This window comes from Octopus sinensis, linkage group LG14, assembly GCF_006345805.1.
Source record: "Octopus sinensis linkage group LG14, ASM634580v1, whole genome shotgun sequence".
Lineage (NCBI taxonomy): Eukaryota > Metazoa > Mollusca > Cephalopoda > Octopoda > Octopodidae > Octopus > Octopus sinensis.
Genome location: NC_043010.1, coordinates 66,452,522 through 66,465,021, shown reverse-complemented (window position 1 = coordinate 66,465,021; position 12,500 = coordinate 66,452,522). Strand labels below are relative to the sequence as shown.

The window sequence follows — 12,500 nt, the reverse complement described above, 5'->3', positions numbered from 1 at the left end:
ATCTGCTAGATATAGTAGCTAAATGTCACTGAAATAACATTATGGTAGTTTTTTTTTAAAAAAACAAGGACAGCACACTAGGTAACGTTACATAGAATGCTGTCGCACTACAGCTTCAGAAAGAAAAGATAAGATGGTCACGTGTAGGTCAATGTTAATCACTGGTCTTCCAGATCAGTGCTGACAAAGAGTTAAACATCATCATTAACCCCTTTTGATACCAAGGCCTGAAATTTGGTGGGATGCAGATAGTCAATTACATTGACTGCCCCTCAGCACTCAACTGGTTACTTATTTTATTGACCCCAAAAGGACGAAAGGCAAAGTCAACCTCGATGGAATTTGAACTCAGAATGTAAAGCTGGACGAAATGCCCGCTAAGCATTTTGCGCAGCGGGCTAACGATTCTGCCAGTTTGCCAAAAATCCTTTCTATTATAGGCCCAAGGTTTGAAGATTTGGGGGAGGGGGACTAGTCGATTACATCAACCCCAGAATTTCACTGGTACTTAATTTATCGACCCCGAAAGGATGAAAGGAACGTAAAGACAGACAAAATGCCACTAAGCATTTTGCCCAGCGTGCTAACGATTCTGCCAGCTTGCCAACTTTAATAATAATAATAATAATAATAATAATAATAATAATAATAATAATAATAATAGCAATGGTTTCAAATTTTGGCACAAGACCAGCAATCTTAGAGTATTGGGTGAGTCAATTACATCAATCCCAGTGCTTAACTTGTACTTAATTTATTCTTTTCTACTCTAGGCACAACGCCCGAAATTTGGTGGGAGGGGGCAGTCGATGAGATTAACCCCAGTGCGCAACTGGTACTTAATTTATTGACCCCAAAAGGATGAAGTCAGAACAACGTAAAGACAGACAAAATACTGTTAAGCATTTCACCCGGCGTGCTAACATTTCTGCTAGCTCGCCACCTTAATAACCTCAAAAGGATGAAAGGTAAAGTCAATCTCGGTGGAATAGGAACTCAGAATGTACAGCATTTTGTCTGGTATGCTAACGATTCTGACGACAACGATGACAACGACGATGATGATCCTTTCTACTTTTCTTTTATTCTTTTACTTGTTTCAGTCATTTGGCTGCGGCCATGCTGGAGCACCGCTTTTAGTCGAACAAATCAACCCCATGACTTATTCCTTGTAAGCCCAGTACCTATTCTATCAGTCTCTTTTGCCAAACAGCTAAGTTACAGGGACGTAAACAGACCAACATCGATTGTCAAGTGATGGTGGAGGGGGGACAACCACATACAAACATACACACACACACACACATATATACATACGACAGGCTTCTTTCAGTTTCCGTCTACCAAATCTACTCACAAGGCTTTGGTCAGCTCTAGGCTATAGTGGAAGACAATTGCCCAAGGTGCCACGCAGTGGGACCGAAACCCAGAACGATGTGGTTGGGAAGCAAACTACTTACCACACAGCCAGTCCTGAGCCTATAGGCACAAGGCCTGGATTTTTGTTGGGAGGGAACTAGTCAATTACTTCAACCCCAGTGTCCAACTGGTACTTATTTCACTGACCCCGAAAATATGAAAAGGTAAAGTCAGCCTCAGAGGAATTTGACCCCAGAACATAAAGACGAATGAAATGCCGCCAAGCATTTTTGCTGGCATGCTAACAATTCTGCCAGTTTATTTCCTTAATAATAAATCGTTTCTAATGAGGAATGGGAAATAGATAAAACTATTATAGCGTGTAAATATTGGGTGAAAAAAAACCCATTGGATAGAAAACAAAAAAAGTCGAGGGCTGTTTGTGAGAATGGAACCCACATCTTTTGCATACATGACAGATGTTCTACCATTGTACATGTACTATAATAGAATATCTGTCAAGTTTGCAGAAGATTTCTTTCACATCTCTCAGAATTCTAAATTATCACATCAATAATAATAATAATGATGATTTCAAATTTTGACACAATGCCAGCAATTTCAGAAGATGGGGTAAGTTGATTACATCGAGCCCAGAAATCAACTGGTACTTATTTTATTGATCCCAAAAGGATGAAAGGCAAAGTCGACCTTGGTGGAAAAATCAATAACAATACTAATGTTTTCCGTCCAAAATGCCCACAGAGGCCATGTGTTTGTGAGAAAGTCAAAGCAAGGGATGAGATGCAGTTGGTTATGTCAACCACGAGAGGCCTCGGTTGATGTACAACGATTAAAGTCAAAATTCGGATGATGCGGTGGGGAAAAAAGAAATAGAAAAAAATGCTGCAAATATGGCAGATCAATAATAGTTTCAAATTTTGGCACCAGGCCAGCAAATTCAGCGGGTGGGTAAGTTGATTACATCGGCCCCAAGTGTGCAACTGGTACTTAATTTATCAACCCCGAAAGGATGATAGGCGAAGGTGTCCTTAATGGAATTTGAACTTAGAACATAAAGACAAACGAAATGCCACTAACCATTCTGCCATCTCATCACCTCGACCCTTTAGCACTCAGATTTTTTTTTGTCCAATTCATTGCTTATTTATTCATATTGTTTTGAATTAATCAGGCATTATCTTGTAGCTGCAACATTTCTATGACGTGATTGTGTATTTTTACAATGACATTGAAGGGTAGGCGTGAGAGGTTGGATCTGGTCGGTTTTCACTTAAAACAGGTAGAATGTTTAGGTTGGGTATGGCTGGTTTAAATGCTAATAATAATAATAATAACAATAATAAAAATAAAAATAATAAAAATAATAATAATAGTAATAGTAATAATAATAATAATAATAATAATAATAATAATAATATAATAATAATAATAATAATAATAATAATAATAATAATAATAATAATAATAATAATAATAATAATAAAAATAATAATAATAATAATAACAATAGTGTCAAAATTAAAAGAAGAGTGCCATTGTTATCTAGTGAACGATATTTCGACATCTTGTGTGTCTTCAACTGGTTCAAAAAATAAATTTGTCAATCTACTTCATTTTGGTTAATATAGAAAGGATTCTGTTAATGTTGACTCTATATCTTCAGGAGGAGTTACCTCAATCCTTTATATATTAATAATAACAATAACAATAATAATAATAATAATAATAATAATAATAATATTAAAAATAATAATAATGAAGTTAAGCAGTTGTGGTCGATGAAAAAGGTAGCAGTGGTACCAATAATTGTCACAGCCCTGGGAACAGTGAGCAAAAATCTTGAGAAGCACATGGAACAAATAGGGGCTGCAATAAGGGTGGAGCACTTGCAGAAAACAGCAGTGCTTTGGAACCGCTCGAATACTCCGGAGGGTGCTCGAAAAATAGGAGGTGTTACCTTAGTTCACTGGTAGTGAACAGCTGATGCTGTAGTTCATCTTCAGTGTTAGAAGCTGTACAAAGGCAATAATATTAATAATAATAGTGATGGTTTCAAAATTTTGGCATAAGGCCAGCTATTTTGTGGGAGAGAGATAGTCGATTACATCAACTGCCATTGCACAAAAGCTACTCATTTTATCGACCCCTGAATGGATGAAAGGCAAAGTTAACCTCAGCAGAGTTTGAACTCAGAAGGTAAAGACAGATGAAATGGTGCTAAACATTTAGCCCAACGTACAAGCGATTCTGCCAGTTTGCCACCCCCATGACAGGTTAATAATACTGAAAGGCGATAACGATGTGTGAGGATGAATTACAAGGGGTTTACCCCCGCCCCCCATTTAAAATGCAAGTTGCAATTCCATGAAGGTAAAATCAATTCTGAAAGTAGAAACAAAAAAACAACAACCCTTATACCAAATATGTATAAAAAAATAGAAAAGAAAAAAAAACAATTCACAAAATATAAAACTTCAAGTCCCAGCTACAGCATATCAGATACAACATGGTTCAAGGAAAGGCTGTAGCGGGATCGGACTGAAATTGTTTAGCTTATCAGGTTTGTGTGTGTGCGTGGGTAGTTTTTTTGGGGGGATGTGGGGTAGGTTGAAGCAGGGAGTAAGGTAGAAACAAAAGGGGAGGGGATTAATGCTTCAGGGCCAGAGAATAACTCAAGTGTTTAGGGTCATTGGGATAAAAAAAGTACTTTATGTCTATTTTCATATCACAAAGCAAGGGGCATGTACATATGCATAGGTGTATATGTGTGTGCATATACTTGTATATTATATATGTATGTGTATATATACAACAAGATGTGTGTGTGTGTGTGTGTATCACTGCTATTCACTTATATACATACATACTTGCTCAGACTAGACAGCACTTTGTTGAGGCAGATTTTCAATGGTCAGATGCCCTCCTTGTTATCAACCTTCACCTGTCACCAAGCAAGGTAGTATCTCTCCTGTGGAAGGACATGTTTTCACAAAAGATTGGAAGCAAATAACACCACTTGTATGAGGGTGTCACTCATTTACAACTGCAGCACGATTTCAAGACAAGGAGGAACAAGCACAAACAACCCGTGCACACACACACACACACACACACACACACACACACATACACACCATATACCCAGGCTATAATAAAAGACACTTGTCCAAGGTTGCCACACAGTGGAACTGAACCCAGAACCATGTTGTTGGCAAGGAAGCTTCTTACCACACAGCCACATATGATGTTTTACCTTCAGTTTCTGTCCACCAAATCTTCTCACAAGTCTAAGAAAAGGCACTTGTCCAAGGGGCCTTTGGGGAAAATATTAAAGAAAGGACCACAGAGTTGTAAAGGAAACTTGTCAGTAACACACATTCTGCCAGCACGTTTATATGTGTGTTGTGTGTGTATGTATATATGTATGTTATGTAGATTTGTGTGGGTGTATGTACATACATATATATACGTATGTGTATATATTATTTATATATACTTGTATGCATGTGTGTGTATATATATATAGACACATGTAGACTTTAACACATGAAAATTTGAATTCATAATGCAGTTCAATACAGACAACTGAAATTTTAAGAAAAAAGGAAAATTTGGCAAGAATGTTCAAGAAAGAAAGTGGAAGAGCAAAAGAAAAGAAAAAGAAAAAGAAAAGAAGATGGGTAATGAAGTGCACCACCACCATCATCATCATCATCATCATCATCATCATCATCATCATCATCATCATCATCATCATCGGCATTTCAAGTCTGTTTTCCATGCTGGCATGGGTTGATGCATGCAAATGCATTCATACGTTAAATCTTGCATACTTATAATAGGTTAGAATATGGGGTGTGACCCTTTTAGGATGTTTGAAATGTACGCCAATGGACTGGATTTGTGGGAGAGGCTTGGGGTCTTTCCGCACGTATATAATCGGCACTTCTTCTTCTGAAGTAATTATTCGAGGCCGTGGTTGTGTGCTGTTCTGCCGCGTGTGAGGACTTTCATTCAAATGGCTCTCAGTCTCACGTGTTCCCAAGTTGCCGCCGTCTTCAGTATCAATACTTTCCATGGGCAATCGCTCTCGCCTGTACTTAAGGATTGGAGCGGGGCTCAGGAAAACCGAATCATTCTCTTTACCGTGATGGTTTATTTCGGGAGGTTCTTCTAGATCAATCTCCATTTTGGGTGCTTTTGGTACAGGTAATTCTTTGAATGACTTTTCGATACTTCTCAGCTGGTACAGTAACATGTCCTGTTGATTAGACAAGAAGTCGAAATTGATTTTTGCTAATTCCGATTCGGGCATCTTGCTTTCAGGAGGAAATGTATTTTTGTGCAGATTTGGCGAGTTGAGACATGCCTTGATCATTTGTTTGTATTCAGTTTGTCGACGTGAACCGACAGGGGTGCTGGGTGTGGGTGAGGCAGGAAGTGGGTTGGAAATTCTACGAAGCCTCGTACATTTTGGTGTCTTGCAACAATTATCCGCTTCAGAGATGTTTCTTTTCAGCAACGGCTTTGCTGCTGAACCTTCGTTAACAGGACGACACCATGATGGTGATGGCCTAGCATTTGTGTTCTGTTGTTGATTTTGTAGCATCATTCGTGTCTTCAATATGTCGGATTTTAACACAGGCAGAGACGAGTTCTGTTTGTGTCCAGCCATTGACGACGTACGACGTACAGCATGCTCTTTGACACTGCTTTGCTGTAAAGTTTCGTTAGCCGATGATGCTCGTCGCACAGAACGGCCTTTATCGACTGATGATGTGTTTGGAGTTGAAGAAATAATTCCTGGTTGGATGAGATTTTCAGACGGTACTTGAGCTCTTTGTAAAATCTTTTTAGTTTCATTTGTCACCTTAAAACTCGCTCTCGCATTTGGCCTGTGTGTTCCTTTTGTTTCCGATGCACTGAGTGAACGCTTGCTTTGCAGGTGTGAAGAACCCAGATCGTGCTCGTTGTCAACAGACCGAGATCGAGTGCGAAGTGAAACTGATGGTTCCCAAGGATTCTGGCCCTTGACAGAATGATCACAGAGTACAAGATCTCTTTTGCTAAGAGTTTTGCTGATGCTTCCTTTTACACCCTTCTCAAAGATCTCTCCAGACAGATCAGCACGTTGTTTAGGTGGAACAAAAATAACTGTGCCGCCAGAAATAGTGGAAAAGCCAGCATCCGATTGGTCAGAATCAGAGTCACTGTCTTCTGCTCTGGCTAGTGGAACTGTCCGGGGGTAAACTGGCAAGTGACTGTCATGACTTGATTGCCTTCCTTTGACAGGAGATACCACTACAGTGGCATCATTGCCTTTCTTTTTCGAACAAGTCACCAGAGAAACAGAAACATTTGTCGGGGAAGATATTTCCTTCTTCACAGGAATTTTGGAAACAGACCAATCATCTTTGCGTCTCTTCAGGAAACGCTGAAAGGGACTTGCACTTCGTTTCCGTTGTCTAACAAAAGCACCGGAAGATTTCTTTCTTTGGCGACCACGGTCCTCAGGCGGAGGTGCTGCTGCTCTGGTTTGAACCGACTTCCCTGCCTTTGATTTTGTTTCTTCAGTCTTCTGTTAACAGGGTATAAAATAAAAGGCAATGAGTAGTACCAATAAAATAATCTATGCTTCAAGACATTAAGATTCAGTTATGTTATGAAGAATGACACATTTACTGTTGTGACAAATCACAAAAACAATCCTAGTGCAGAATATTGCAATTGTGACACATCACAAATAAAATATTACCGTTCATTAGTGCATTGTAATTCCTTGAGACACATCATAAATATATTATATGCACAAAAACATTGCAACTGTCGCCCATCATAAAAGCAATATCTGTGCAATACACTACAGTTGTGACACATCATAAACTCAATACAAGTGCAGTAGGCTGCCATTATGACACATCATAAAAGCAATATATGTGCAGAACACTACAGTTGGGACACATCATAAAACCAATGCAAGTGCAGTATGCTCCTATTACGATACGTCATAGAAATATGAGCAGTTCATTGCAGTTATGACACGTCATAAAAACAATATGTGTGCAGTTCATTATTTCTATGAAATATCATAAATGCAACAGTATAAGCAAGACATTGGGGAGAGTATTAGTGGGGAGACGAAGTAAATCTTAGGATAGGGTTCCTGGAAGATAGCTTGATGTAAAGGACTAGGGCTCAATCTTAATTTGATCAATAGTACGTCTGTCTTCTCTAATACAGATTTGTGAGTGTTCTAATAGAGGGACTGGCACACGTGGTACATTAGTATGTGAGGAGTGGTTAGGGTTAGGTTTAGTGTTAGTCAGGTAAGGACACATTAGATTAGAACGTACAGATGTATGAAGAATTTACAGATGTACTAAAGAGATGTAGATGTTTCAAAGACATACAAATGCATTGAAGACATACAGAAGTATTAAAGACATACACTGAGTAGATGCAGCTGTATTAATGATACGACGTATATGTGTGCATGTGTGTACATGTGTGTGTGTGTGTATGTATACATAAATACATTATATATATATATATATATATACATACATATATATATACATACATATATATATATATATATATATATATATATATATATATATACATATCTGTATTTTTGTATGTATACACACATACGCAACACACACATAATAACAACAATGGTGCCTCTTCATGGTCATTTAATTTGTGAGAAATAGCAGTCAAATATCAAATCTCCCACAAATTGCATGCTGCAATATATAAAAAAAAATAAGTGCACATTGGATGATGCAGTATTAAATTCACTATATCTCAATAAAAAAAAAAGACGGGATGGTCATGGCTAGAATGTCTTTCATCATAAATCTGCACTAACAGCTCTAGGGTGGACACAAATAATGCCAACAACAATATAAAGGAGCGGATGGTGCATAATAGCTGCACAATTGGTGCATGGAGTGGCGCAGCTGTTTTGCCACTGCTTATTTACTCTTTACTCTCTTTTACTCTTTTACTTGTTTCAGTCATTTGACTGCGGCCATGCTGGAGCACCGCCTTTAATCGAGCAACTCGACCCCGGGACTTATTCTTTTGTAAGCCCAGTACTTATTCTATCGGTCACTCTTGCCGAACCGCTAAGTAACGGGGACATAAACACACCAGCATCAGTTGTCAAGCAATGCTAGGGGGACACACACAAATACACACACGCATATATATATATATATACATATATACATATATACGACGGGCTTCTTTCAGTTTCCGTCTACCAAATCCACTCACAAGGCTTTGGTCGGCCCGAGGCTATAGTAGAAGACACTTGCCTAAGGTGCCACGCAGTGGGACTGAACCCGGAACCATGTGGTTGGTAAACAAGCTACTTACCACACAGCCACTCCCGCGCCTATTTGACATCACTGATTCAAACGAGTCACCAGAAAAACAGAAGCATTTGTCGGGGAAGATATTTCCTTCTTCACAGGAATTTTGGAAACAGACCAATCATCTTTTTGTGTCTTTTCAGGAAACGCTGAAAGGGACTTGCACTTCGTTTCCGTTGTTTCAATTCTAAATTATTTGACATTAGACATTTTAATATTTTTCTCATTCCCCCTCTCTCTCTCTTTCTCTCTCTCTCATTCTTTCTGTCTGTCTATCTGTTTGTCTCTCTCATTCTCTAATGCTCTTTCTCTCTCTCTATCTATCTATCTCTCTTTATCTATCTGTTCCTTCTTTATCTATTTCTCAATCTCTATCTCTCTTTCTCTCACTCTATCTTTTCCTCTCTCTCTCTTTCTATCTATCTCTCTCTCTATATCTGTCTATCCTTCTTTATTTGTCTATTTCTCAATCTCTATCTCTCTTTCATTCTCTCTCTTTCTCTCTCTCTCTCTCTTTCTCTCTCTCTCTCTCTATCTATCTCTCTATCTTTCTCTTTCTCTATCTCTCTTTGTCTGCTTATTCCTTCTTTATCTGTCTATTTCTCAATCTCTATCTCTCTCATTCTCCACCTCTCTTCCATTCTCCCCCTCTCTTTCTCTATCTCTCTATCTTTCTATCTATCTACCTACCTGTATGTGTATGTATATTTCTGCACTTGCACACGAATGTGTGTGTGTGTGTGTGTGTGTGTGTGTGCACACATTTGCCTCCAGTCCCATAAAATACCATCACCAAAACACCTTCAGTGTCCCCTCAGCCGTTGCAAATCATCCACATCCAAACAACAACAACCAGTCGTCTCATTCCAAACATTGGCACGGATCTTACAGCGGAAGAAGAATACAAAAGCAGGAAATGCTTAGAAAATGAAGACAAAGAAATATCATGCATTGACCCTTTTGATACCAAACCACCTGAGAACACCCGAGTTCTTCTATAATACGAATTTCAAATTTTCAAGGGATCTGATTTAAAACTTCCCCTCAACATTTCATGTTAATTAATGTTCCAAACAACAGTTCAAAAATGACAGAGGTTATTTTAATTAATTTCATTTATTTTTTACTTGTTTCAGTCATTAGACTGTGGCCATGCTGGGGCAGCACGTTGAAGAATTTTTAGTTGAATGAATTGGCCCACCTGCCCACCCAACCACCCACCCCCACACACATACCTCAGTACTTATTTTTTTAAGCCAGATACTAAATCTGTTGGTCTCTTTTTGCTGAACCACTAAGTTTCAGGGATGTAAACACACCAACACCGGTTATCAGGTGGGGGGGGGACAGACACAAAGACTCACAGACACACACACATGTATATATTACAGGCTTCTTTTAGTTTCCATCTACGAAATCCATTCACAAGGCTTTGGTTGGCCTAAACTTATAGCAGAAGACACTCGTCCATGGTGCCACATGGAGAGACTGAACCCAGAGCCATGTGGTTGGGAGGCAAGCTTCTTATCACACAGCCATGCCCGCACCTCTTCCATTATTTTTAAAACTAATTGAAAGCAAAGCAGAGTATTTCGACAGAAATATGGTAACAAAAGGGGTTAAAAGTAGTGAGCGTCACAGAAAGAGGGTAAGAAGGCGAGGAGGCATAAAAGACATGCAAACAGTAAAAGCTAAAAGCTCAGCAAAGCACAAGAAATTATGAAGAACATTTCTTTTTACAAGACAAAAACTGATACACATATACATATAACAACATAACAATTCTGTTTAAATTTTGATATAAGGCCAAAAATTTTAGGGTAGGGAGACAAGTCGATCATATTGACCCCCACCCCAGCTCTCAGCTAGTTCTTATTTTAACAATCCCAAAAGGATGGAAGGTAAAGACAACCTCGGTGGAATTTGAACTCAGAATTTTAAAAATAGATAGGAGAATGCTGCTAAACATTGTCTGGCTTGCTAATAATTCTGTCAGTTTGCGACATTATATAATATAACATAATATAATATAATATAATATAATATAATATAGTACTGGACCTCTTATCTGGCTTCTAGAAATCTCAGAACACTGAGTAATATCATACAAGTTGCTGTACCTTGTAAGGTGGAGAGCTGGCAAAATCATTTGTACGCCAGGCATAATGTTGCGTGGCATTTCATCCTTTCAGAGTTGATAAAATAAGTACCAGTTAATAAGCAGCATTCATGTGTGGGTCATTGCCAGTGCCACCTGATTGGCTCCCCATGCTGGTGGCACATAAAAAGCACCATCAGAACATGACCGATGCCAGTACTGCCTGACTGGCTCCCATGCTGGTGACATGTAAAAAACACCCACTACACTCTAGGACTGGTTGGCGTTAGGAAGGCCATCCAGCTGTAGAAACTCTGCCAGATCAGATTGGAGCCTGGTGCAGCCTCCTGGCTTGCCAGTCCCCAGTCAAACCGTCCAACCCATGCCAGCATGGAAAACGGACGTTAAACGATGATGATGATGATGATGATGATGATGAGTACAGGGGGTCGATGTAATCAACTAACCCCTTCCTCTGAAAGTGTTGGCCTTGTGCCAAAACTAGAAACCAATACTACTGTACCCTGTATTGAGTAAACAGACCCTGTTTCTGAAAATGGTTAATTTGCATATGATGCGTTAAAAATAGTCTTGTTCTTTACTATTTCAAGTGGATCAATAAAGATTAAATACACTCTGCTTAACAAGTGTATTAATTTGTTCACGAATCTATTAAATAAAATCATGTTCTTTACTTTTCTTTATTTAATTTTCCATCTTGTAAACATTATACTACATGTGTGTGGTGCAGTATGATATATTTATTTTAAGAATTTGAAGTGGATTAATAAATATCGAGCAGACTCTGCTTCAGAAATGTTATTAATTTGAATCTGTTAAATACAATTTAGCTCTATTTTTCCTAGTTTATTTTATCATCATCATTTAACGTCCGTTTTCCATGCTAGCATGGGTTGGACGGTTCAACTGGGGTCTGTGAAGCCAGAAGGCTGCATCAGGCCCAGTCTGATCTGGCAGTGTTTCTACGGCTGGATGCCCTTCCTAACGCCAACCACTCTGCGAGTGTAGTGGGTGCCTTTTACGTGCCACCCGCACAGGATCCAGACGGAGCTGGCAAATGGCCACGAACGGATGGTGCTTTTACGTGCCACCGGCACGGGGGCCAGGCGAGGCTGGCAATTTATATTTTAAGTAAATATTTAGACTGTCTCCCGAAAACCAGAAAAACTAAGAAATCTGGGACACTTAAGGTTTGCAGGATAATTGTTCCAGTACTGTAATATAATATGATATAATATAATCCTTTTTGCTAGAAGCACAAGGCTTGAAATTTTTATGGGGAGGGGGTCGAGTCGATTACATTGACATCAGCTCTCAACTGGTTCTTGTTTCATTGACCCCGAAAGGATAAACAGCAAAGTCAGCCTCGGTGGAATTTGAACTCAGAACACAAAGACAGACTGCTAAGTATTTTGTCCACTGTGCTATCAATTCTGCCACCTCCCTGCCTTAACAACAACAACAACAACAATGATAATAATGGTTTCAAATTTTGCCTCAAAGGCAGTAACTTTTGTAGGAAGAGGATGAGTCGATTACATCAAACCCAGTGTTCAACTGGTATTTATTTTATTGACCCTGAAAGGATGAAAGGCGAAGTCTATCTCGGTGGAACT

The 12,500-nt window shown here is 39.0% G+C and overlaps 1 protein-coding gene across 1 annotated transcript in view; it reads right to left on the bottom strand.

Annotated features, from left to right (window-relative positions):
* Nucleotides 1-5,092: 5,092 nt before the first annotated feature.
* Nucleotides 5,093-12,500, bottom strand: part of LOC118766031 — a 21,617-nt gene continuing 14,209 nt past the window's right edge. The window contains exon 6 of the mRNA XM_036509157.1: nt 5,093-6,961. Within this exon, the coding sequence (XP_036365050.1) occupies nt 5,195-6,961 (1,767 nt within the window). The 3' untranslated portion in view covers nt 5,093-5,194. The remainder of the gene's footprint in view (nt 6,962-12,500) is intronic.